Source organism: Rhinopithecus bieti, unplaced genomic scaffold (assembly GCF_001698545.2).
Source record: "Rhinopithecus bieti isolate Rb0 unplaced genomic scaffold, ASM169854v2 scaffold_7681, whole genome shotgun sequence".
NCBI lineage: Eukaryota > Metazoa > Chordata > Mammalia > Primates > Cercopithecidae > Rhinopithecus > Rhinopithecus bieti.
In genome coordinates this window covers 5,355,811-5,377,600 of record NW_016806571.1, presented here as the reverse complement: position 1 = coordinate 5,377,600, position 21,790 = coordinate 5,355,811, and the positions used below count along the sequence as shown (strand labels likewise).

The 21,790-nt window shown below is 41.8% G+C and overlaps 1 protein-coding gene across 7 annotated transcripts in view; it reads right to left on the bottom strand.

Annotated features, from left to right (window-relative positions):
- Positions 1-21,790, bottom strand: part of ZNF512 (zinc finger protein 512) — a 39,409-nt gene that overhangs the window by 12,737 nt on the left and 4,882 nt on the right. For 5 of the 7 annotated variants that reach the window (XR_001886528.1, XR_001886527.1, XR_001886529.1 and 2 more), the window contains 8 exons: positions 12,138-12,325; positions 10,688-10,783; positions 10,315-10,398; positions 9,553-9,677; positions 8,920-9,006; positions 7,965-8,063; positions 7,216-7,383; positions 2,429-2,623 (listed from right to left, as the gene is read on the bottom strand). Coding sequence is in view for 4 of the 7 variants with exons in the window: in XM_017876983.1 (XP_017732472.1) it covers positions 2,429-2,623; positions 7,216-7,383; positions 7,965-8,063; positions 8,920-9,006; positions 9,553-9,677; positions 10,315-10,398; positions 10,688-10,783; positions 12,138-12,325 (1,042 nt within the window). In the remaining 3 variants the exon portion in view is untranslated. The remainder of the gene's footprint in view (positions 1-2,428; positions 2,624-7,215; positions 7,384-7,964; positions 8,064-8,919; positions 9,007-9,552; positions 9,678-10,314; positions 10,399-10,687; positions 10,784-12,137; positions 12,326-21,790) is intronic. The other 2 variants (XM_017876986.1, XM_017876984.1) reach the window with 1 other exon arrangement.

Sequence of the window (21,790 nt, the reverse complement as noted above, 5' to 3'; positions counted from 1 at the left end):
TATATATATATATATAAAACCTATTTGATGATTTTAGGAAAGCATCTGCTGGATGAGAATACCCAACTTTATCAATGAGTTAACAAATATTTATCTATTTATTTTTTGAGACGGAGTCTCGCTCTGTCACTCAGGCTGAAGTGAAGTGGCGCAATCTCGGCTCACTGCAACCTCTGCCTCCCGGGTTCAAGTGAATCTCCTGCCTCAGCCTCCTGAGTAGCTGAGAGTACAGGCAAGCACCACCATGCCCAGCTAATTTTTTGTATTTTTAGTAGAGATGGGGTTTCACTGTGGTAGCCAAGATGGTCTTGATCTCCTGACCTCCTGATCCGCCCGCCTTGGACTCCCAAAGTGCTGCGATTACAGGCGTGAGCCACTGCGTTTGCCAACAAATTTATTCTATTTTATGTTTTTTATTTTATTTTATTTATTTTATTTTTTGAGATGAAGTCTTGCTCTGTGGCCCAGGCTAGATTGCAGTGGCATGATCTTGGCTCTCTGCAACCTCTGCCTCCCAGGTTCAAACTGTTCTCCTGCCTCAGCCTCCCCAGTACCTGAGACTACAGCTGTGACTACAGGTGTGTCCTACCTGGCTAATTTTTTTTTTGAGACAGATTTCCGCTCTTGTCACCCAGGCTGAAGTGCAATGGCATGATCTTGGCTCACTGCAATCTCTGCTTCCCAGGTTCAAGCGATTCTCCTGCCTCAGCCTCCCAAGTAGCTGGGATTACGGGTGCCCGCCTCCACCTCCAGCTAATTTTTGTATTTTTAGTAGAGAAGGGGTTTTGTCACGTTAGCCAGGCTGGTCTCGAACTGCCGACCTCAGGTGATCGGCCTGCCACGGCCTCCTAAAGTGCTGGGATTACAGGTATGAGCCACTGTAGGCGCAGCCACTAATTTTTAAAATATTTTTAGTAGAGACAGGGTTTCATCATGTTGACGAGGCTGGTCTCGAACTCCTGACCTCGTGATTCGCCCACCTCGGCCTCCCAAAGTGCTGGGATTACTTTAAAGGCATGAGCCACTGCGCCCAGCCAGTTAACAAATATTTAAATTTCCTTATGATATCCTATGCACAGTGAAACCTGACTGTAATATCATAACTATCACTGTGCAAAACCCACATTTAAGTTGGATTTAGATAGCCATGTACTTTAGCCTGTAGCAGGGAAAAAAAAAATGTAGAAATAAGTCCAAAACAAGAAAGTATACTCTAATATTCAAAAATACAATCCAATTCCTTGAACACCAGGAGCATCCACCAGGAGTGCATACCTACCACCCTGGACTGATTTTTACACCAAAAAAGACATAAGTATTAGAAAACTAGGGTTTGACCTTACTTTCCTCTCCTTTTTTTTTTGGAGACAGAGTTTCACTCTGTCGCCCAGGCTGGAGTGCAGTGATGTAATCTCGGCTCACTGCAACCTCCACCTCCCGGGTTCAAGCGATTCTCCTGCCTCAGTCTCCTGAGTAGCTGGGACTATAGATGCCCACCACCACACCCGGCTAATTTTTGTGTTTTTAGTAGAGATGGGGTTTCACCATGTTGGCCAGGATGGTCTCGATCTCCTGACCTCATGATCCACCCACCTCAGCCTCCCAAAGTACTGGAATGTCAGCCTTGAGCCACTGCGCCCAGCCTTACTTTCTTGTAAGACATAACATTCCTCTCACATAGGTCAGAGCCCTATGCCAAATGTGAACTTCTTGAAACCCTGGAGAATAAGAGCCCTTTGCTCCTCTCTTACTCATTACGTATCCCTTCAACCTGCTCCCAAGACAGTCCCATAGTCATATATCCTTGTTTCCTTTTGGCTAAATAATGCCCCTTCTTCTATGATCTATTTTAATAGATTCTAATAGATCCAAGGGCTTCCAAACAGGTTCTGCACCCCTCAGAAGTATGCTTGGGGCCATGTAGGGCAACAATGAAAGGATCAAGAAGAAGAAAGCCAAGCAGACAAGGCTTTGGGCTCACTACTCACAGCTACTCAGAGCAAATCTGTTTTTAAGTTATTTTATATACTGGTGTTTTGCATAGGATTTTATTTTGAAAAAAGCGGGGGAGAGGAGTTCTGTTACTACAAAACAAACTGAAACCACTTATCTCAACTAAATATAAACTACTACATATGAACTAACAAAACAAAAACACATTAAACAAAAATCTAATCTGGGAATTCAGGTTCCCTCTGGAAGTAGTCCAGAATTAAGAGGGCTCTTTAAGGAATTTACGAAACAGACTGTCGCTCTAGAACCTAACTGAATCCAAATACCGAAGCTAGATCAGATGTACTCTATCTCCAAAGATAAACAACAAAATACTGCCTATCACGTACTCACTCAAGTACATTTACTTCTCTGTGTACAGTAGACACAACGTTAGACATAATGGTTCCCAAATTGATACATGCTTCTGCCTTACCTTTCGATCATCAGGTACCAGGTCCTGAAGCACCTTCCTCTTGGGCCATTCCTTGGCCAGTTCAGCAGAGGCCAGCTCCTGCAGGTGGTATACAGCTATCTTGGCAGAACGTCTCTGAACTCGGCCCCCACTCTTTGACTCTAGGTTCATCTCCTTTAAGCACTCTGGCTGTCCTGACTCTGGAAAGAAGGATATCTGCAAGAATGAAACACAGCAAAACATAGGCCTGAGAAGTGACATCTATCACAGCCAGTGATTAAAGGCTGAGCTTCCTGCTCTAAATATCAAAAGAGCTATGTAGTAGAAATTACTAACCACTAGCATCAAGTTCCACCATATCAATGTATATTTTACTGGTAAAAAAAAAAAAAAGCTTCTTGGGGCCAGGCGCAGTGGCTCACGCCTATAATCCCAGCACTTTGGGAGACCAAGGCGGGTGGATCATCTGAGCTCAGGAGTTCGAGACCAGCCTGGCTAACATGGTGAAACCCTGTCTCTACTAAAAATATAAAAATTAGCTGGACGTGGTGGCACACGCCTGTAGTCCCAGCTACTCGGGAGGCTGAGGCAGGAGACTCGCTTGAACCAGGGAGGTGGAGACTGCAGTGAGCCAAGATCACGCCATTGTACTCCAGCCTGGGTGACAATGAAACTCTGTCTCAAAAAAAAAAGACTTCTTAGTGGTTAAAAGACACATTCGTATGCAAAGAAACAAATCTTAACCCATTCCTCACACTATATATACACATTAACTCAAAATGGACCATAGCCCTAAATGTAAAACATAAAACTATAAAACTTCTAGAAGAGAGCAACGGAGAAAATGTGTGTGATCCTGTGTATGATGGTTTTTTGATGTGTCAAGTTGGCTGGGATACAGTCATCAGTTAGTCAATCAAACATAAATCTAAGTGTGTTGATGTGAAGGTATTTTGCAGATGTGATAAAAGTCTACCATCAGTTGACTTTAAGTAAGAAAGATCCAGCAGAAGAAGAGGCAGGAGAGATTCAAAGCATGAGAGACATCCAACCTGCTGTCTCTGACTTGCATACTACGGCCAAGAGCCAGGGAATGCAGGTGGCCTTTGGAAACGAAGAACTCTTAGCCCACAGCAAATAAGGAAAGGAGCTCCTGCAACTGCACGGAACTGAATTCTTGAACAATCTGAATGAGTCTGGAAACATATTCTCCCACTAGAGCCTCTAAAAAACAACAGCCCTACCGATACTGATTCCAGCCTAGTGACGCTCTAAGCAGAGGAACGAGCTGAAGCATCCTGTAACTGGATTTCTTACCTAAAGAACGGTGAGATAATAAATTTGTGTTGCTTTAAGCTAGTTTGTGGTGATTCACAGTAGCAACAGAAAATTATACACTAAGGGCCAGGCACAGTGGCTCACGCCTATAATCCCAGAACTTTGGGAGGCCGAGGCAGGCGGATCACCTGAGGTCAGGAGTTTGAGACCAGCCTGACCAACATGGTGAAACCCCATCTCTACTAAAAATACAAAAATTAGCCAGGTGCGCTCGCCGGCAGCTGTAATCACAGCTACTCAGGAGGCTGAGGCAGGAGAATCACTTGAGCCCGGGAGGCAGAGGTTCCAGTGAGCCAAGATCACACCAGCCTGGGCAACACTCCAGCCTGGGCAACAGAGCCTGGGCAACAGAGCGAGACTGGGCACTCCAGCCTGGGCAACAGAGCGAGACTCTATCTCAAGAAAAAAAAAGGAAAGAAAATTATACATTGAGTTAAGCAAAGATTTCTTAGATATGACAAAAGCATTTTCCATAAATGAAAAAATACATAAATTGAACTATATCAAAATTTAAAACTCTATTCTTCAAAAGACAATGTTAAAAAAAAGATAAAGAACTTGTATCCGGAATGATAAAAAACCCAGAATACATCTCAAACTTAATAAGACAACAAAAATCTTCCCCCCAAAAATGAACAAAGGATTTGAACAGACACTTCATTAAAGACATACAAATCACCAGTAAGCACATGCAAAGATGGTCAACAACATTAAGCATTGTTAGTCATTAGGGAAATGAAAATTTAAACCACAGTAAAGTACTACTACATACCTATTAGAATGGATCAAAAAATAAAATTGACAATAATAAACATAGACAAGGATGCAAAGCAACGGAGTTCTCATACTTCGCCGGTGGGAATGCAAAATGGCACAGCCACTTTGGGAAACAATGCAGCAGTTTCTTATGAGTTAAATATACATTAATCATATGACCCAGAAATCTCATTCCTAAGTATTTACCCAAGGGAAATTAAAATTTATTTTCACATAAAAACCTTTTTTGCCAGGTGCAGTGGTTCACACCTGTAATCCCAGCATTCTGGGAGGCCAAGGCAGGCAGATCACTTGAGCCCAGGAGTTCAAGATCAGCCTGGCCAACATGGCGAACACCTATCTCTACTATAAATACAAAAATTGGCTGGGCGCAGTGGCACTCGCCTGTAATCCCAGCTACTTGGGAGGCTGAGGTGGGAGGATAGCTTGAGCCCGGGAGGCAGAGGTAGCAGTGAGCCAAGGTGGCTTCAGCCTGGGCAAAAGAGCAAGACCCTGTTTCAAAAAAACAAAACAAAACACAACAATCTTTTTGTTTTTGAGTCAAGGTCTTGCTGTGTCACCCAGGTTGGAGTACAGTGGCACCATCTCAGCTCACTGCAACCTTTGCCTCCTGGGCTCAAGGCATCCTCCCACCTCAGTCTCCCAAGCAGCTGGGACTACAGGCGTGTGCCACCCGCGCCCAAAAATAGAAAATAATTTTTGTATTTTCTATAGAGACGGAGTTTCACCATGTTGCCCAGCTGGTCTCGAACTCCTGAGCTCAAGCGATCCACCTGCATCAGCCTCCCAAAGTGCTGGGATTACAGGTGTGAGTCACCATGCCCAGCCCAAAACCCTCTGTGAATGTTTATAGCAGCTTTATTCATGATCGTCAAAAACTAGAAACAACCAAATGTTCTTCAACTGGTAAGTAGATAAACAACAAACTTGAAACATCCATACAATGAAATCCTAGTCAGAAAAAAAAAAAGGAATAAACTAATGATATATGCAACACATGGATGAATTGCGAATGGATTATGGTAAATGAAAGAAGTTAGACTCAAAGGCTACATGCTGTGTGATTCAATTTACATGACATTCTGAAAAGGGTAAAACTATAGGATCAGAAAATAGATCAGTGGTTGCCAGGGGCTGCAGCTAGAGGAAAAGGCTGACTAAAGTAACATAAGTCAACTTCAGGAGGTGACGGAATTATAAAACATCTTTTTTTGTTTGTTTTGAGACAAGGTCTCACTCTGTTACCCAGGCTGGCATGCAGTGGTATAATCACAGCTCTGCAGCCTCAACCTTCTGGGCTCAAGTGATCATCCCACCTCAGTTTCCCAAGTACTTGGGACTACAGGTGTACACCACCATGCCTGGCTTATTTTTTCATTTTATGTAGAGACAGAGTCTCACCATGTAGCCCAACCTGGTCTCAAACTCCTGGGCTCAGGCAATCCACCCACCTCAGCTTCCCAAAGTGCTCGGATTACAGGTGTGAGCTAAGGCACCCTGACTAGTCTACGTGTTGAGTGTGATAGTGGTTACATGACTATATACATGTGTCAAAATTCTTACTAATTATGCACTAAAATGGTAAACGTTATCATATGTAAATTACATCTTAACAAATGACTCTAAAAAAAAAAAATAAACCACAGGGTAGGAAACCTTGGAAATGTAATCAGAAAAAAAAAAAAAAAATTAAACCAAAAAAATGAAAGAGGAACCAGCTAGACAGATGCTCATAAAAGCTCTAGCTATGGGGGAATGCCTTTAGTTTTAAAAGGATAACAATGGGGCTGGGCACAGTGGCTCACGCCTGTAATCCCAGCACTTTGGGAGGCCGAGGTGGGCAGATCACCTGAGATAGGGAGTTCGAGACCAGCTTGGCCAACATGGTGAAACCCCGTCTCTACTAAAAATACAAAAATTAGCTGGGCGTGGTGGCACGTGCCTGTAATCCCAGCTATTTGGGAAGCTGAGGTGGGAGAATCACTTGAACCTGGGAGGCAGAGGTTGCAGTGAGCCAAGATTGCTCTACAGCACTCGAGCATGGGCAATGGAGGGAAAGTCCGTCTCAACAATATATAAATACATGAACTAATTAAGTAATGGGCTGGGCACGGTGGCTCACACCTATAATCCCAGCACTTTGGGAGGTCAAGATAAGAGGATAGCTTGAGGCCAGGAGTTCGAGACTGGTCTGTGCTACATAATGAGACACCTGTCTCTACAAAAAATGAAAAACAAAAAAATTAGCTGGGCATGTGGCGCAAGCCTGTAGTCCTGGCTACTTAGGAGCCTGAGGCAAGAAGATGGCTTGAGCCCAAGAGTTCAAGGCTGCAGTGAGCTATGATCCCACCACTGCACTCAAGTCTGAGACAGCAAGATCTTGTCTCTTAAAGAAAAATATATATATATATAAAATATATATACACTATATAAAAATATATGATATAAAATATATAATAATGAGTTTACTTCTGCCTGGACTATACTTTGAATTTTGACTTATCTAACCTAATAATGTTCAAAAGGCAGAAATAAGAAAAGGACAAAGAAAGAACAAAGAAGAGCGAACACAAGCATTCAGAGACTAAAAGCGGATACAAATGAGGAACCAAACACATATGGGAAGATAGAGGGCTGAGGACTCACCACCAGATACATCCCCATGCAGGGTATAGAAAGGAATCAGTACTCACAGGCCCATGCTCTGACCTCAGGTGATACGCAAGTCCAGCCTTCGACCTATATGGTTTTCCACAGTGGTGACATTTCAGGGTCATCTTTTCCAGCTCTGCAGCCCCTTTGCCACATTTTCTAACATGGTAAAGATATCCCATGATGCTGGTGAAGCTACTGGAGCAACTCTGAACACAGGAGAGAAGCCTAAACTATAATCTTACATCTTTTGACATGATCCCTAAATTTCTAAACAGCCATAAAGCATGCACCACCACAAAATGCAAATAGACCCTCTGATTTCAGTAGACACTCTCCAATATCTCCCATCGGCACAACCCTTCTTTGTCTCTGGCCACCCTATGGTTGAAAATCAACCATGATTTTCAATCAGCTTAGTAGCCCTTGATAAACTACAACTGTGCATCTACTCTATGTCACAGCTTTCTCTTTGGTCTGTGATTCAACCCCATCCCAATATCAAATACCCAGCAATTTATACCAAAGTTCAGCACAGTGAAGGGTCACTGGGATCCTCTTCATCACATTAAAAAATGGATGGTAAGGAAACCCCATTAAACAAAGGGAAGGGGAATAAAAATAATTTTTTGGAAATGAGGAAGAAAATAAAGAACTATTAATGATTCAAGAGACCAAAATAGTGCAGAACTAGGAAGTCAACAATGAGGAAGAGAAGAAATGGAAAGAAGAACAGAAGACGTTGACCTGAGAATTCAGGGAGAAGGAACTGCTATCCTTGGGCCCTTACCTCACGCATGCACCTGAGCTTTCCCAGTCTCTTTAGAACTGTTCGGAGCCTTTCCCTCTCAGTTGGCTCATCTATTTCATCTCCGGCTTTCAAAATGGGCTAGAAATCAAGAGAAGCAAACAAGATGATGATTCATGTAAAAGATAATATCAGATAATATCAGGGAAAAAAATATCAGAGGAGAATCAAGGTTTGGACTGGCAGCTAAGCTGGTGCTAATGAAGCCCAAGTTATCTGACTCCTGGCTTTCTCCATCTTCTCCTGAACAAAGGAAGTGAATATAATGGAAATAAGAGTTCTGAGCCTCTACCTCCCAGGATACGAACCTTTGGAGCCAACCTAAACACACAAATATTTATGGATTCATGCAAAGGTTTCGTTGTACATTAACTCTTTTATCAAAAGGCTCTTCTTACTCACACCCTTATTAAATCCCAGAGCCATCTGCACTGAGATATCTACACTCACGTAAGTAAAAGACATCCAGGCTGGGCACAGTAGCTCACGCCTGTAATCCCAGCACTTCGGCAGGCCAAAGAGGGCGGATCACCTGAGGTCAGGAGTTCGAGACCAGCCTGGCCAACGTGGTGAAACTCAGTCTCTACTAAAAATACAAAAAATTGCTGGGCGCGGTGGCTCACGCCTGTAATCCCAGCACTTTGGGAGGCCAAGGCAGGCAGATCACCTGAGGTCGGGAGGTCAAGACCAGCCTGACCAACATGGAGAAACCCCTATCTCCACTAAAAATACAAAATCAGCCGAGTGTGGTGGCGCATGCCTGTAATCCCAGCTACTTGGGAGGCTGAGGCAGGACAATAGTTTGAACCCAGGAGGTGGAGGTTGCAGTAAGCCGAGATCATGCCATTGCACTCCAGTCTGGGCGACAGAGTGAGACTCCATCTCAAAAAAAAAAAAAGACATCCAAACACTCACAAAAGACAGAAGACACTCTTACCAGACTATTATGATTTGCCATGACGTGATACTTCATCCCTGCCAGTGAACGAAGTTGTTTCCCACAATGATGACAAGTAAACATTTCCTAGAAGGAAAAATACTGCTTAGTGCTAGGTTGTTCCACAGAGAAACAGAATGTCACCAAGTCCTACGAAAATGCTTTCATCTATGTCTCCTTTATTTCTCAACCTCAATAGTCATTATATCTCAAAATCCCAGAAACTCAGTGTCATGTCTTCAAGGGCAAAATACAGGCAATTCACTTATAAAATAATAAGAATTACCATTAACTGAATGCCAATATTTGCCAAGTAATGGGCTAGGCACTTAGCCCTGTGTTACTTCTTTCTTATCCTCTCATGGACTACATAAGGTTTTTGTTATTTTGTATTTATTATTTTTTCTCTATTTTACAAATGAAACTGAAGTCTACATATAAAAAGCTAAATGTCACACTAGTATGTGGCTAAGAGAAGATTCAAACCTAACTCTGTCAGATCCAAAGCCTATGTTTCCTTCATTATACAATGCTGCTTTTCATCCATTATAACCAGCATATCCAACACAGCAAAAGAGGTCTAAAGTTTGGGTAAAAATATTTTAACAGTTATGAAACGCCAAAATATCTAACCTGCTTGCAGTTTTCCATGTGTTTCTTTAAACCCTCTATGGTCTTCCTCCCCACTGCCTGGCAGGTAGGGCAGGAGACACTGCCTTTATCAACGATTTCTAAGTACCATTGCTCCTCCAAACTGCCTACAAAGGAGAGAAAGAAACACTTTGTAATCTGCAGTATTCACCAGAAACAAAAGCATAATCCCACGATTTAGGAAAAGTATCATAAAATGGTTTTTCCTTTTCCTGGCAGACTGCAATGAAGAGACTCTTGCTGGGTATAACTTCTAAAAGTAGTATTTTTTTAGACAGTGAAGAGTTTCTGAAAACTCCTACTCATTTCACCATGAAAAAAACCACCTGAGAACCACTCCAAAGCCCAGTGGCTTCAAGAATTAGGCAGCAACATTTTTCACCACAGGATATAACAATAGGATACTGAGAAATGTCACAGCCTGTCTGCTGAGTGTTTCTTGTGTGCCTGAGACTATGCTAAATGTTTTTATCCATTTAATTTTCACAACAACTCTGACTGCCTTTATTACCCCTATTCATAGACAGGGAAACTGAGGCAAGAGGAAGTTAAACAAATTAAGGCAGGTCACAAAGTTAATGAAGAGCCAAAACTTGAGCAAAGGTCTGTCTGACTCCAAACTCGGGCACTTAGTAACTGCCTCCTTAAAGAAATGCTTTAGTACCTCATTCCTTCACAGACAACACCAACAACAAATCAGAGTGTGAGAACTACATCCCACAAAACTTCCAAAAGAAAACATACCTGCTGCATAAACTGGCGGTTCCTTCCGAATACGACGGGCCTGGGATTTGGGATTGGGCTGAGTTTTAGGCCGTTGCTTCCTCCCTGACACAAGACAGAAACTTGAAGCCCAGCACATCACCCTTGCTAATACCAAAATCTCTTCCCTCTCCTCCTCTTCAACACCCTATTTCCCAGTCCCTCAACCGACTGACTGCCTGTCATGACAGAATGAAAGGGTATAATGAGGCAGGATGGAGGCCATTCCCTCCCAAACAATTGAAAGGGCTCAGAGGTCACTGAAGGGCTCAAACTAAGGCTTCTCTTTCCTTTATCCTCAAAGAATAAAGCTCAGTCACCCAGGGAAAAAGAAGTAGAAAAGTTACTGCCTTACCATAAAGCTTATGCTTCTTCTGAGGAAATTCTCGATAGTCTTCATCTTCTTCCTGCCTGGGTTTCCTTTTTCCCTTGGCTGATACTCCACCTGACCCTGAAGTACCATACAAAAACAAAACAGAAACTCAGCACACTTTGTAAATGAACATCTAGGCCTGTCTTCAAAATATCACTCACAAAACCATCAGAGGGAAAGATCGTCAGTGAACACAGGCCTCAGAGAAATGTCTGTAACGTTTTTAGGGAAGTTGGTATAACTTCTCATTAACTGACCCAATCCCCTTTCTTTTATATTTTATCTATCCCAAATCATCCATTGTTCCTTATGAATAATAAGGGCATTCAAGCAATGTGTTTTGCTTAATCTTGATTTGAGGCTAACAAGAGGATAAGAATTGCTCAAGATAGCGGGCTAGCTACCAAGGACTCTTGAGACTGTGACCATCTAGAATATTCTCCCCTGAATAACCCTTACACCAGCCCCTAAATCATCAACAGAGGATCAAACTAGAAGAAAAGGGGGGCCGGGCGCCGTGGCTCACATCTGTAATCCCAGCACTTTGGGGGGCCGAAGTGGGAGGATTACCTGAGGTTGGGAGTTCAAGACTGGCCTGATCAACATGGAGAAACCCATCTCTACTAAAAATACAAAATTAGCCAGGCGTGTGGTGGCACATGCCTATAATTCCAGCTATTCGGGAGCCTGAGGCAGAATTGCTTGAACCCAGGAGGTGGAGGGTGTGGTGAGCCGAGATTGAGTCACTGCACTCTAGCCTGGGCAACAAGAGTGAAACTCCATCTCAAAAAAAAAAAAAGAAAAAAGAAAAAAAAGAAGAAGAAGGAGAAGGAGAAGGAGAAGGAGAAGAAGAAGAGGAGGAGGAGAAAGTTCAAATCCTACAAAGAGGAAAATCAAATGCTAAGTATAACCTAGAGGAGTAAGATTAGCAGAATTTCACTCTATCACATAGCAGTTCATGAAGCTAAGGGGACAGGATGCAATAGCCTAACACCTTAAATTTTTTTAAATCACTAATGAGAAACAACTATGTGGCATTTAATACTCTTTTTTTTTTGGAGATGGAGCCTTGCTCTGTCGCCCAGGCTGGAGTGGAGTGGTGCGATCTCGGCTCACTGCAAGCTCCGCCTCCCGGGTTCACCCCATTCTCCTGCCTCAGCCTCCCGAGTAGCTGGGACTACAGGCGCCCGCCGCCCGGCCCGGCTAATTTTTTGTATTTTTAGTAGATACGGGGTTTCACCATGTTAGCCAGGATGGTCTCGATCTCCTGACCTCATGATCCGCCCACCTCGGCCTCCCAAAGTACTGGGATTACAGGCTTGAGCCACCGCGCCCGGCCAGCATTTAATACTCTTAAGAGGTATTTACAACAATCTCAAACTATAACTTTAAGAAGTGACCCGTCTTCGGATTAAAACACTGATATTGATACCTTCAACATGAGAAGTAGCAGCTGGCTTGATCCTTCTCATCTTCATCCAGTAGGTAGATTTTCGGAAAGATGCTGGAAAATCACTCACTGGTTCACAGGAAGAGGCAGACGATGAACCACTTAAGGAGTCATCATGAGGGATAGTGTACTGGAAACTATTATCCTTTATGGAGCACTGGGTCCTGCTACTAATACAACATAAAAATATATACCACAAAGGAATGTCTGGAGCAAAATTTCTATACATTCTTTTATATTATAACCAAGTTAGTTACCTGTGCAGAAAACTAAGAAGCCTGCTATAAAAACAGAATGTAAGTTGTAATCACCTAACAATAACAATAGTTGATCTAACACAACATGTACAATTATTATCACACTTCATTGTAATCAGAAAGAGTAAGCAGTACATACAAATGATCACTTTGCAGCCCAACTAGACATTCCTTCCTAGATTTATCTAAGAAAAGAAAGTAGGTGAAGCAATAAAGTGTTCTGTGACCCTTCGGAAGTCTCCCCAGATTTGTAACCTGGTATGTCCCAGCCTATCTCTTTCTCTGACAGAGGGACGGTAACTAAAGGGTATCTCTAAGGAAGAAGAATAGTCTGTAGACCCTAATCTGACCCATCTTCCTTCTCCCTCAGCATTCTCCCTAAAACCTGATGCCCTATCTTATTTAGGCAACATGATACTTAGCTTCCACAGCTAAAGGATGGATGCTATCTTGCATGAATTAATCTGGCCAGAGATATCTGGTATACAGCTGAATCCAGATTCCAAAATCTAAGATCAGTCAGTATGACAGTTAAAAAACATTACTCTCTAACTACAAAGCATCAGACACTCTTCTAGGTTGGCTCAAGATGCAATAGAGCAGCAGTTCTCCAAGAGTGGTCTAAGGACTCCTAGAACCTCCCTTTTCCAGCTAAATACCTGAGAGGCCTACTTTAGATTTATGGTTCAGAAAGATCCTTCTGGCTGCTCTATGGAGACAGACCATGGGAGAAAGAGTATACAAAAGGAAAAAAGTTAACTTGAATTGGCAGATTCAAGATAACACTTCAGATGTAGAGCTAATAAGAATTACACAGAGAGGTTTGTTTGTGACAGCAGGGAGTTGGAAGTAACACAGTGACCATCCTTGTGAAATGTGATAGATGCCTACTATGGAATACTATGTTGCTGTTAGAAGCAATAAACCAATTCTACATATAGAGACATAAACATAACTAAAAAAGATACTGTTGAATGGAAAAAGAAACAAAACAGTATCTCTAGCACAATGTGTCAGTTCAGCAAGCTAAAAACAAATCCACACATAAAGCAGATTATTTTAAAGCTTATTTTTAAAGGAGTCATAAATATTTAAGGGCAAACATCACACTTGTTTATACAGTTTCCTCTAGGAGGGAGGGGATGGAAATGGGGATGAATAAACATAACAGAGACTGGTTATGTCAGTATGTTACAGACAGGGAAGAATGAGTTTCGGCTCTCCACACATGAGGTCCAATAACACAAATTTAATACACAGAAGTCCTGGCTCTGGAGGGGCGCTAAGCCCACTAACGCCCACCCCTCCTACTGGACTCTGTAAAGCAAACAAAAACAAGTAAATTGCGCAGGCGAGTCAAAGTTGGGAGAAGTGACCCAAATAGGGTGAGTTTTCCAGTTCTGTCTTTTTCCCTTAAGTATGAATTTGCAATGAGGATGAACCCCACTTTCAGAGCAGCATGGGCAGCTTTAATTCTAGAAAATCCCTTCCTTCTGACCAGGTGAACCAGGAAAAAAGGTCCCTGCGGACCACAGTTGGGGGACTGGGGGTGTGGGGAATGCTGGAGAGAAAACAGGCAAAAAAGAGAATTCCTTAATTCAGTGTATGAATCCACACAAGTCACAACTTAACCTTAGCCATGAATGTGTGGCATATATCCATATGTACCAGCCTAGCAAAGACTCTGAAAACCAAAATGAGATTTGAACTCTAATGTGACCCAAACCAAAGCAGCAAAAGCCTGGAGAACTGAAACAAGATTGGAAACACCTGCAGAAGTCTCAGACCAGCCCCTGAGCTATTCACGTTTGGGACAGCCCAAATCATCACAGCAAAGACATCAAGAACAGAACTGAGATTTTAACCAATGCCTCCAAAAGCAAGACAGAAGTTCTGGCCTGAACCTGAAGCAGGGTTGCCTGCTAAAACAGAAACAGCAACATTCCCCAGAAGAATCATAATAGGACCCAAAATCTACACAAAAAGTATTCACAATGATGAGGATAAATTCCAAAATTATGCAACACACAAAGAACCAGGAAAATGTGAGCAATTTTCAAAGGAACAGATGACCAAAACATGCCAACCCCAAGGTGATCCAGATGTTGGGACTATCAAATACTTTCAATAAAAAAAGAAATACTTTCTTATAAAGAAAACACACAAGAAATGAAGGAAAAGGTAGGAATCATCAGCAGAAAAAGAAACCGTAAAAAAGAACCAAATGAAGTCTTAGAACTGAAAAATACAGTATCTGAAATACAAACTCATCAGATAGGTTCAGTAATAGAATGGAGATGACAGAGGAAAGAGTCTGTGAACTTGAAGACCGTTCAATAGAAATGACCCAGTCTCCACCAGGTATGGTGGCTCCCACCTGTAATCCCAGCACTTTGGGAGGCCGACGCAGGCAGATCACAAGGTCAGGAGTTCGAGACCAGCCTGACCAACCTCGTGAAACCCTGCCTCTACTAAAAATACAAAAAGATTAGCTGGGCCTGGTGGCAGGTACCTGTCTGTAATCTCAGCTACTCAGGAGGCAGGAGAATGGCTTGAACCCAGGAGGCGAAGGTTGCAGTGAGCAGAGATCGTGTCACTGCACTCCAGCCTGGGCGACAGCGCGAGACTCCGTTTCAAAAAAATAAAAAATAATAATTAAAAAAAAAAAGTCTGAAGAACAAAGAGAAAAAAGACTGAAAAACAGTCAACAGAATCCTAATACCAAAAGTTTTAACTTAAGTGTAGTTGTAATCCCAGAGGAGAGGCAAAAGATACTAAGGCAGAAAAATACATTTGAAAAAAAAAATGGTGGAAAATCCCCCACATTTGGTCAGATATAAATTTACAGATTCAAGGAGTTCAACAAACACCAAATAGGATAACTCAGAGAAAAACATACCAAGACACATCTTTTTGTTTTGTTTTGAAACACAGTCTCATTCTGTTCTCCAGGCCAGAGTGCAGTAGCACATGGCTCACTGCAGCTTGGACCTCTCTGGCTCAAGTGATCCTCCCACTTCACCATACCCAGGTAGCTGGGACCACAGGTGCACACCATCATATCCACTAAATTTTGTGTTTTTTCATAGAGACAGGGTCTTGTTATGTTGCCCAGGTTGGTCCAAAGCACTTTTTTTCTTTTTTTCTTTTTTTTGAGACAGGGTCTCACTCTGTCACTCAGGCTGGAGTGTAGTAGCTCAAGCACAGCCTCCACCTCCCAGGCTTAAACAATCCTCCAACCTCAGCCTCCTGAGTAGCTGAGACCACAAGTGTGCGCCACGGTACCCTGCTCATTCTTTTTCGTGTGTGTGTAGACACGGGGTCTCACTTTGTTGTCCAGGCTGGTCTTAAACTCCTGGGCTCAAGCAATCTTCCTACCTCAGCCTCCCAAAGTGCTGGGATTACAGGCATGAGCCACGGTACCCAACCAAGACACCTCTTAATGAAACTATTCAGCCAGGAAGGGGAGGGGAGAGATGGGGGAGTGAAAAGAGGAAAAAAAGAAAATGAATATAAATGTATTGGCCGGGCGCGGTGGTTCACGCCTATAATCCCAGCACTTTGGGAGGCCGAGGCAGGTGGATCACCTGAGGTCAGGAGTTCGAGACCAGCTTGACCAACATAGAGAAACCTCATCTCTACTAAAAATACAAAATTAGCTGGGCATGGTGGCACATGCCTGTAATCCCAGCTACTAGGTAGGCTGAGGCAGAAGAATCACTTGAACCTGGGAAGCAGAGGCTGTGGTGAGCCAAGATCATGGCATTTGTACTCCAGCCTGGGCAACAAGTGAAACTCCGTTTCAAAAAAAAAAAAAAGGTAAATATGGTAAATTATATAAGTATACTTTACTTCAATAAAAATAAACTAGGCCAGGCGTTGTGGCTCACACCCGTAATCCCAGCACTTTGGGAGGCCAAGGCAGGCAGATCACTCAAGGTCAGGAGTTAGAGACCAGCCTGGCCAACATGGTGAAACCCCACCTCTACTAAAATACAAAAATTAGCTAGGTGTGGTGGTGGGTGCCTGTAGTCCCAGCTACTTGGGAGGCTGAGACAGGAGAATCACTTCAACCTGGGAAGCAGAGGATGCAGTGAGCCGAGATCATGCCACTGCACTCCAGCCGCCCTGGGCGACAGAGCGAGACTCCTTCTCAAAAAAATCAAAAAAATTAAAAAAAAAAAAAAAAAAAAAAAAAAAAAAAAAACCTAAGCTGGGTGCAATGGCTCAAGCCTGTAATCCCAGCACTTTAGGAGGCTGAGGCAGGCAGATCCCTTGAGCTCAGGAATTCAAGACCAGCCTGGGCAACATGGCAAAACCCTATCTCTATTAAAAATACAAAAAATTAGCCAGTTGTGGTGGGGGGCACCTGTAGTCCCAGCTACTCAGCAGGCTGAAGTGGGAGAATCACCTGAGCCCAGGAGGACGAGGCTGCAGTGAGCAGAGGTTGCACCACTGCACTCCAGCCTGGGCAACGGGAGTTAGATCCTGTTTCAAAATAACTTTTCTAAATAAATAAGAAACCATTCAAAGCCAAAGATTTTGTTTTAAACTAGAAAGCTTCAGAAAAGTGACATACTACATGACAGGAAATGATTTAAATGACCATGGGTTTCTCAACAGAAACCAAGAATGCCAGAAGACAGTACAGTATCTTTAAAATTGGACCAGTATAATGGCTTACACTTGTAATCCTAACACTTTGGGAGGCCAAGGCAGGGAGACTGTTTGAGCCCACAAGTTCAAGACCAGCTTAGGCAACGTAGCAAGACCTTGTCTCTACAAAAAATAATTTTAAGGCTGAACGTGGTGGCTCATGCCTGTAATCTCAGCACTTTGGGAGGCCGAGGCAGGCAGATCACAAGGTCAAGAGATCAAGACCATCCTGGACAACATGGTGAAACCCCGTCTCTACTAAAAATACAAAAATTAGCTGGGCACGGTGGTGTGTGCCTATAGTCCCAGCTACTTGGAAGGCTGAGGCAGGAGAAATGCTTGCACCCGGGAGGCGGAGGACGCAGTGAGCCGAGATACGCCACTGTGCTCCAGCCTGGTGACAGAGCGAGACTCCATCTCAAAAAATAATAATAATTTTAAGAACTTAATTGTACATTTTAAAATAAGTAAAAGAGTGTGACTGAACTGTCTATAACACAAAGGATAAATGCTTGAGGGGATGGATATCCCATTCCCCATGATGTGATTTCACATTGTATGCCTGTATCAAAATATCTCATGTACCACATAAATATATATCCTTACTATGTACCAACAAAAAAAGAAAAAAAAAATTTAAAGCAATAATCTAGGTGTGGTGCCATGCAACTATAGTCCCAGCTACTCAGGAGGCTAAAGTGGGAGGATCCCTTGAGCTGAGGAATTTGAGGCTTCAGTGAGCTATCACTGCGCCACTGCACTTCAGCCTTGGCAACAGAGTGAGACCCTGTCTCCAAAAAGAAAAAAGAAAAGGAAAAAGAAATATCTTTAAAATCTTGAGAGAAAAAATTTGTGAATTCAGAATTCTATATTCAGTGAAAATATCCTCAGAAATAAAACTAAGAGAATTCATTGTAAGCAGGCCTGCTCCATAAGAAATGCTAAAACAAATGATTCCAGCTGAAGAAAAATAATACCAGAGAGAAAATGGGATTTTTAAGAATGAAGAAAGAGTAACAGAAATGGTAAACAGGCTGGAGTAGATGGCTCACACCTCTGTAATGTCAGCTACTTGGGAGGCTGAGGTGGGAGGATCACTTGAGCCCAGTAAGCAATGAATGTGCCACCAACTCCAGCCTGGGCAACAGAGCAAGACACTGTCTCTTGAAAATATAAGAGGAGGCCGGCGCGCGGGTGGCTCACGCCTGTAATTCCCGGCACTTTGGGAGGCCGGATACGGGGCCGGATCCACGAGGTCAGGAGATCGAGACCATCCTGGCTAACACGGTGAAACCCCGTCTCTACTAAAAATACAAAAACTAGCCGGGCGAGGTGGCGGGCGCCTGTAGTCCCAGCTACTCGGGAGGCTGAGGTGGGAGGATCACTTGAGCCCAGTAAGCAATGAATGTGCCACCAACTCCAGCCTGGGCAACAGAGCAAGACACTGTCTCTTGAAAATATAAGAGGAGAGGCAGACACGCAGCATTCAAATAATCCAAAAGAAGAAACTCAGGAACAAAAAACAAGGGATAAACAGAACAAAAAATAAAAGGGTAGACTATCCAACCATATCAATAATTAATTTAAATGTTTACAGTCTAAACACTCCAGTTAAAAGTCAGCAACTGACAGAGTAAATTAAAAAGTGATACCCTACTACATGCTACCTACAAGAAGCACACTCTAAAATATAAAGACATCTATAGATTGAAAGTTAGGATGAAAAAAATTGTATCACACAATCAGCAAACATAAGGCTGGAATGAATATTTTAATATCAGATAAAACAGACTTCAAGACAAAGAGTACTGCCAGAGATAAAAAGAGACACTTCATAATGACAAAAGTGTCAAATCATTGGGAAGACATAATTACCCACCGTATGTGCCTAATAATAGAGCCTCAAAGTACACAAAGCAAAAACTGACAGAATTACAGGGAAAAATAGACAATTCCACAATCCTAGCAGAAAATTTAAGACCTCCCTCTTTCAGCAATTGATACTAGACAAAAATTCAGTGAAAGATGAAAATTATCTGAACTGCACTATTAGCCACCTTGCTCTGGTTAACACTTACACAACACTACATCTAACAACTGCAGGATACATATTCTTTTCAAGTGCACATTGTGCATTCATTAAGCTAGATCTTACGCTGGGCCATCAACTTTAACTTTTATTAAAAGGATGAGAATTACACAGTGTATTCTCTGACCACATTGGTATCAACTTAGGAATCAATAATAGGAAGATATCTAAAAACAAAAAACACAAAAAATCCAAATATCTGCAAATTAAATGATCTACTTCTAAATAATTCATAGGTCCAAAATGAAATCACAAATGAAATTTGAAAATATTTTACACTGAAAACAACAAAATATGCATATCAACATTTGTAGGATGCAACTAAAGCAATACTTGGAAAGAAACTTAAAGCTCTAAATGCTTATACTAGAAAAGATCTAAAATCAATGATTTAAGATTTCACCTTAAGATACCTTAAAAGGAAAAGCAAAGTAAACCAAAGAAAAGGTAAGAAGAGAAACCCATGAACTAGAAAACAGACAACAGAGGAAATGTGGTTCTTTGAAATGATCACAAAATTGACAACCCTGTAGCTAGACTGATCAACAAAAAAAGATACTACAAATAACCAATATCAGAAATGAAAGAGGGGTTATCACAGATTATGTAGACATTAAGTAATAATATACTTTAAATAACTTCATGCTAATCTACGGAAAAATTACAATGAACAAATTTCTTTAAAAATACTACTTACCAAAACTGACACAAGAAGAAACTGGAAATCTAAGTAGCCCTATATCTATTAAATAAACTGAATTTATGAAATCCTTCCCAAAGTGAAAACTGCAGGCCCATGTACATGTAGTTTCACTGATGAATGCCATTGCAATAGTTTAAAACAAGATCAAAAGGAAAAAAGCAAAACCGTCCCTACTTGCAGATTATATGATTGCTTACAAAATAAACCCCAAGGACTCTACAAAACAATTACTAGAACTAATAAATTAATTTATAAAGTCTCCGGATGATAGCATACAAAGTCAACTGAATACTTATACACTAGCAACAATCAACTAGAAAATGACATTATAAAAATAATACCATTTACAATTACATCAGAATAAGATAATATACCTGGGAACAAATCTAATAAAAGATGTTCAAGACTTTTACAATGAAACTACAACACATTGCTGAGAGTAATTAAGAAGACTTAAATAAAGGGGAAAATATAGCATGTTCATAAATCAGAAAACTCAATATTGTAAAAATAGCAATTCTCCCCAAAAGAATCTACAGATTCAATATAATACCAATCAATACTCAGCAAGCTTCTTTTAATAGATATTGGCAACCCAATTCTATACTTTTTATAAAAACGCAAAGAACTGAGAATAACCAAAACAATTTTGAAAAAGAACACTAAAGTTAGAGGACTTACTGATTTCAAGAGTCTAAGCAAACACCAATAGAACAGAATAAGGAGAGTCCAGAAACAGACCTACGCATATACATGTCCAAGTGAAGTTTGATAAAGGTGCCAAGGCAATTCAGTAGAGAAAGAAAACTCTTTCCAACAACCAGGTATACAAATAGAAAAAAAAGCCAACACTGACCCTTACCATATAACATTCACAGAAATTAACTCTAAATGAGTCACAGACCTAAATATAAAACCTATAAAACTTCTAGGAGAAAAGACCAGAGAAAATCTTTGCAATTAGGGAGGCAAAAGTTCCTTTTTAATTACTATTATTTCTTAAGACGGAATCTCGCTCGATTGCCCAGGCTGGAGTGCAGTGGCGCCACCTTGACTCGCTACAACCTCCAGGGAGGCAAAGGTTTCTTAAATAGGATATATAAAAGCATGAAACGTAAGAAAACATGATAAATTTAAACCTTTTGCTCTTCAAAAGACATCATTAAGAAAATGAAAAACAAACCAAACTGTAAGGAAATATAATAGACAAAGGAGTTGTATTCAGGACAGATTTTTTTTAAATACCACAATCCAGTAAGATAAACCACTTTTTTAAAGAGACAAAAATGTAAACTGACACTTTACAAAAGAAGATACACAAATGGCCAATAAGAATATGAACAGATGAAGGCGGGGCACGGTGGCTCACATTGTTAACCCCACCACTTTGGGAGGCAAAGGTGGGCAGATCACCTGAGGTCAGGAGTTCGAGACCAGCCTGACCAACATGGAGAAACCCTGTCTCTACTAAAAACACAAAATTAGCCAGGCGTGATGGTGCATGACTGTAATCCCAGCTACTCAGGAGGCTGAGGCAGAAGAATCGCTTGAACCGGGGAGGCGGAGGTTGCAGTGAGCCGAGATCGTGTCATTGCACTCCAGCCTGGGCAACAAGAGCGAAACTCTGTCTCAAAAAAAATAAACATAAAAAAGGATGTGAACAGATGCAAAAAAAAATTTTTTTTAAAGAATACGAACAGATGCTCAACATTATTATTCATGTATGATGAATTAAAAACCACAAATTAGGCCAGGTGCGGTGGCTCAACCCTGTAACCCCAGCACTTTGGCAGGCCAAGGTGGGCAGAGCACTTGAGGTCAGGAGTTCAAGACCAGCCTGGCCAACATGCTGAAATCTCATCTCTACTAAAAATACCAAAATTAGGCATGGTAGTGAACATCTGTAATCCCAGCTACTCAGGAAGCTAAG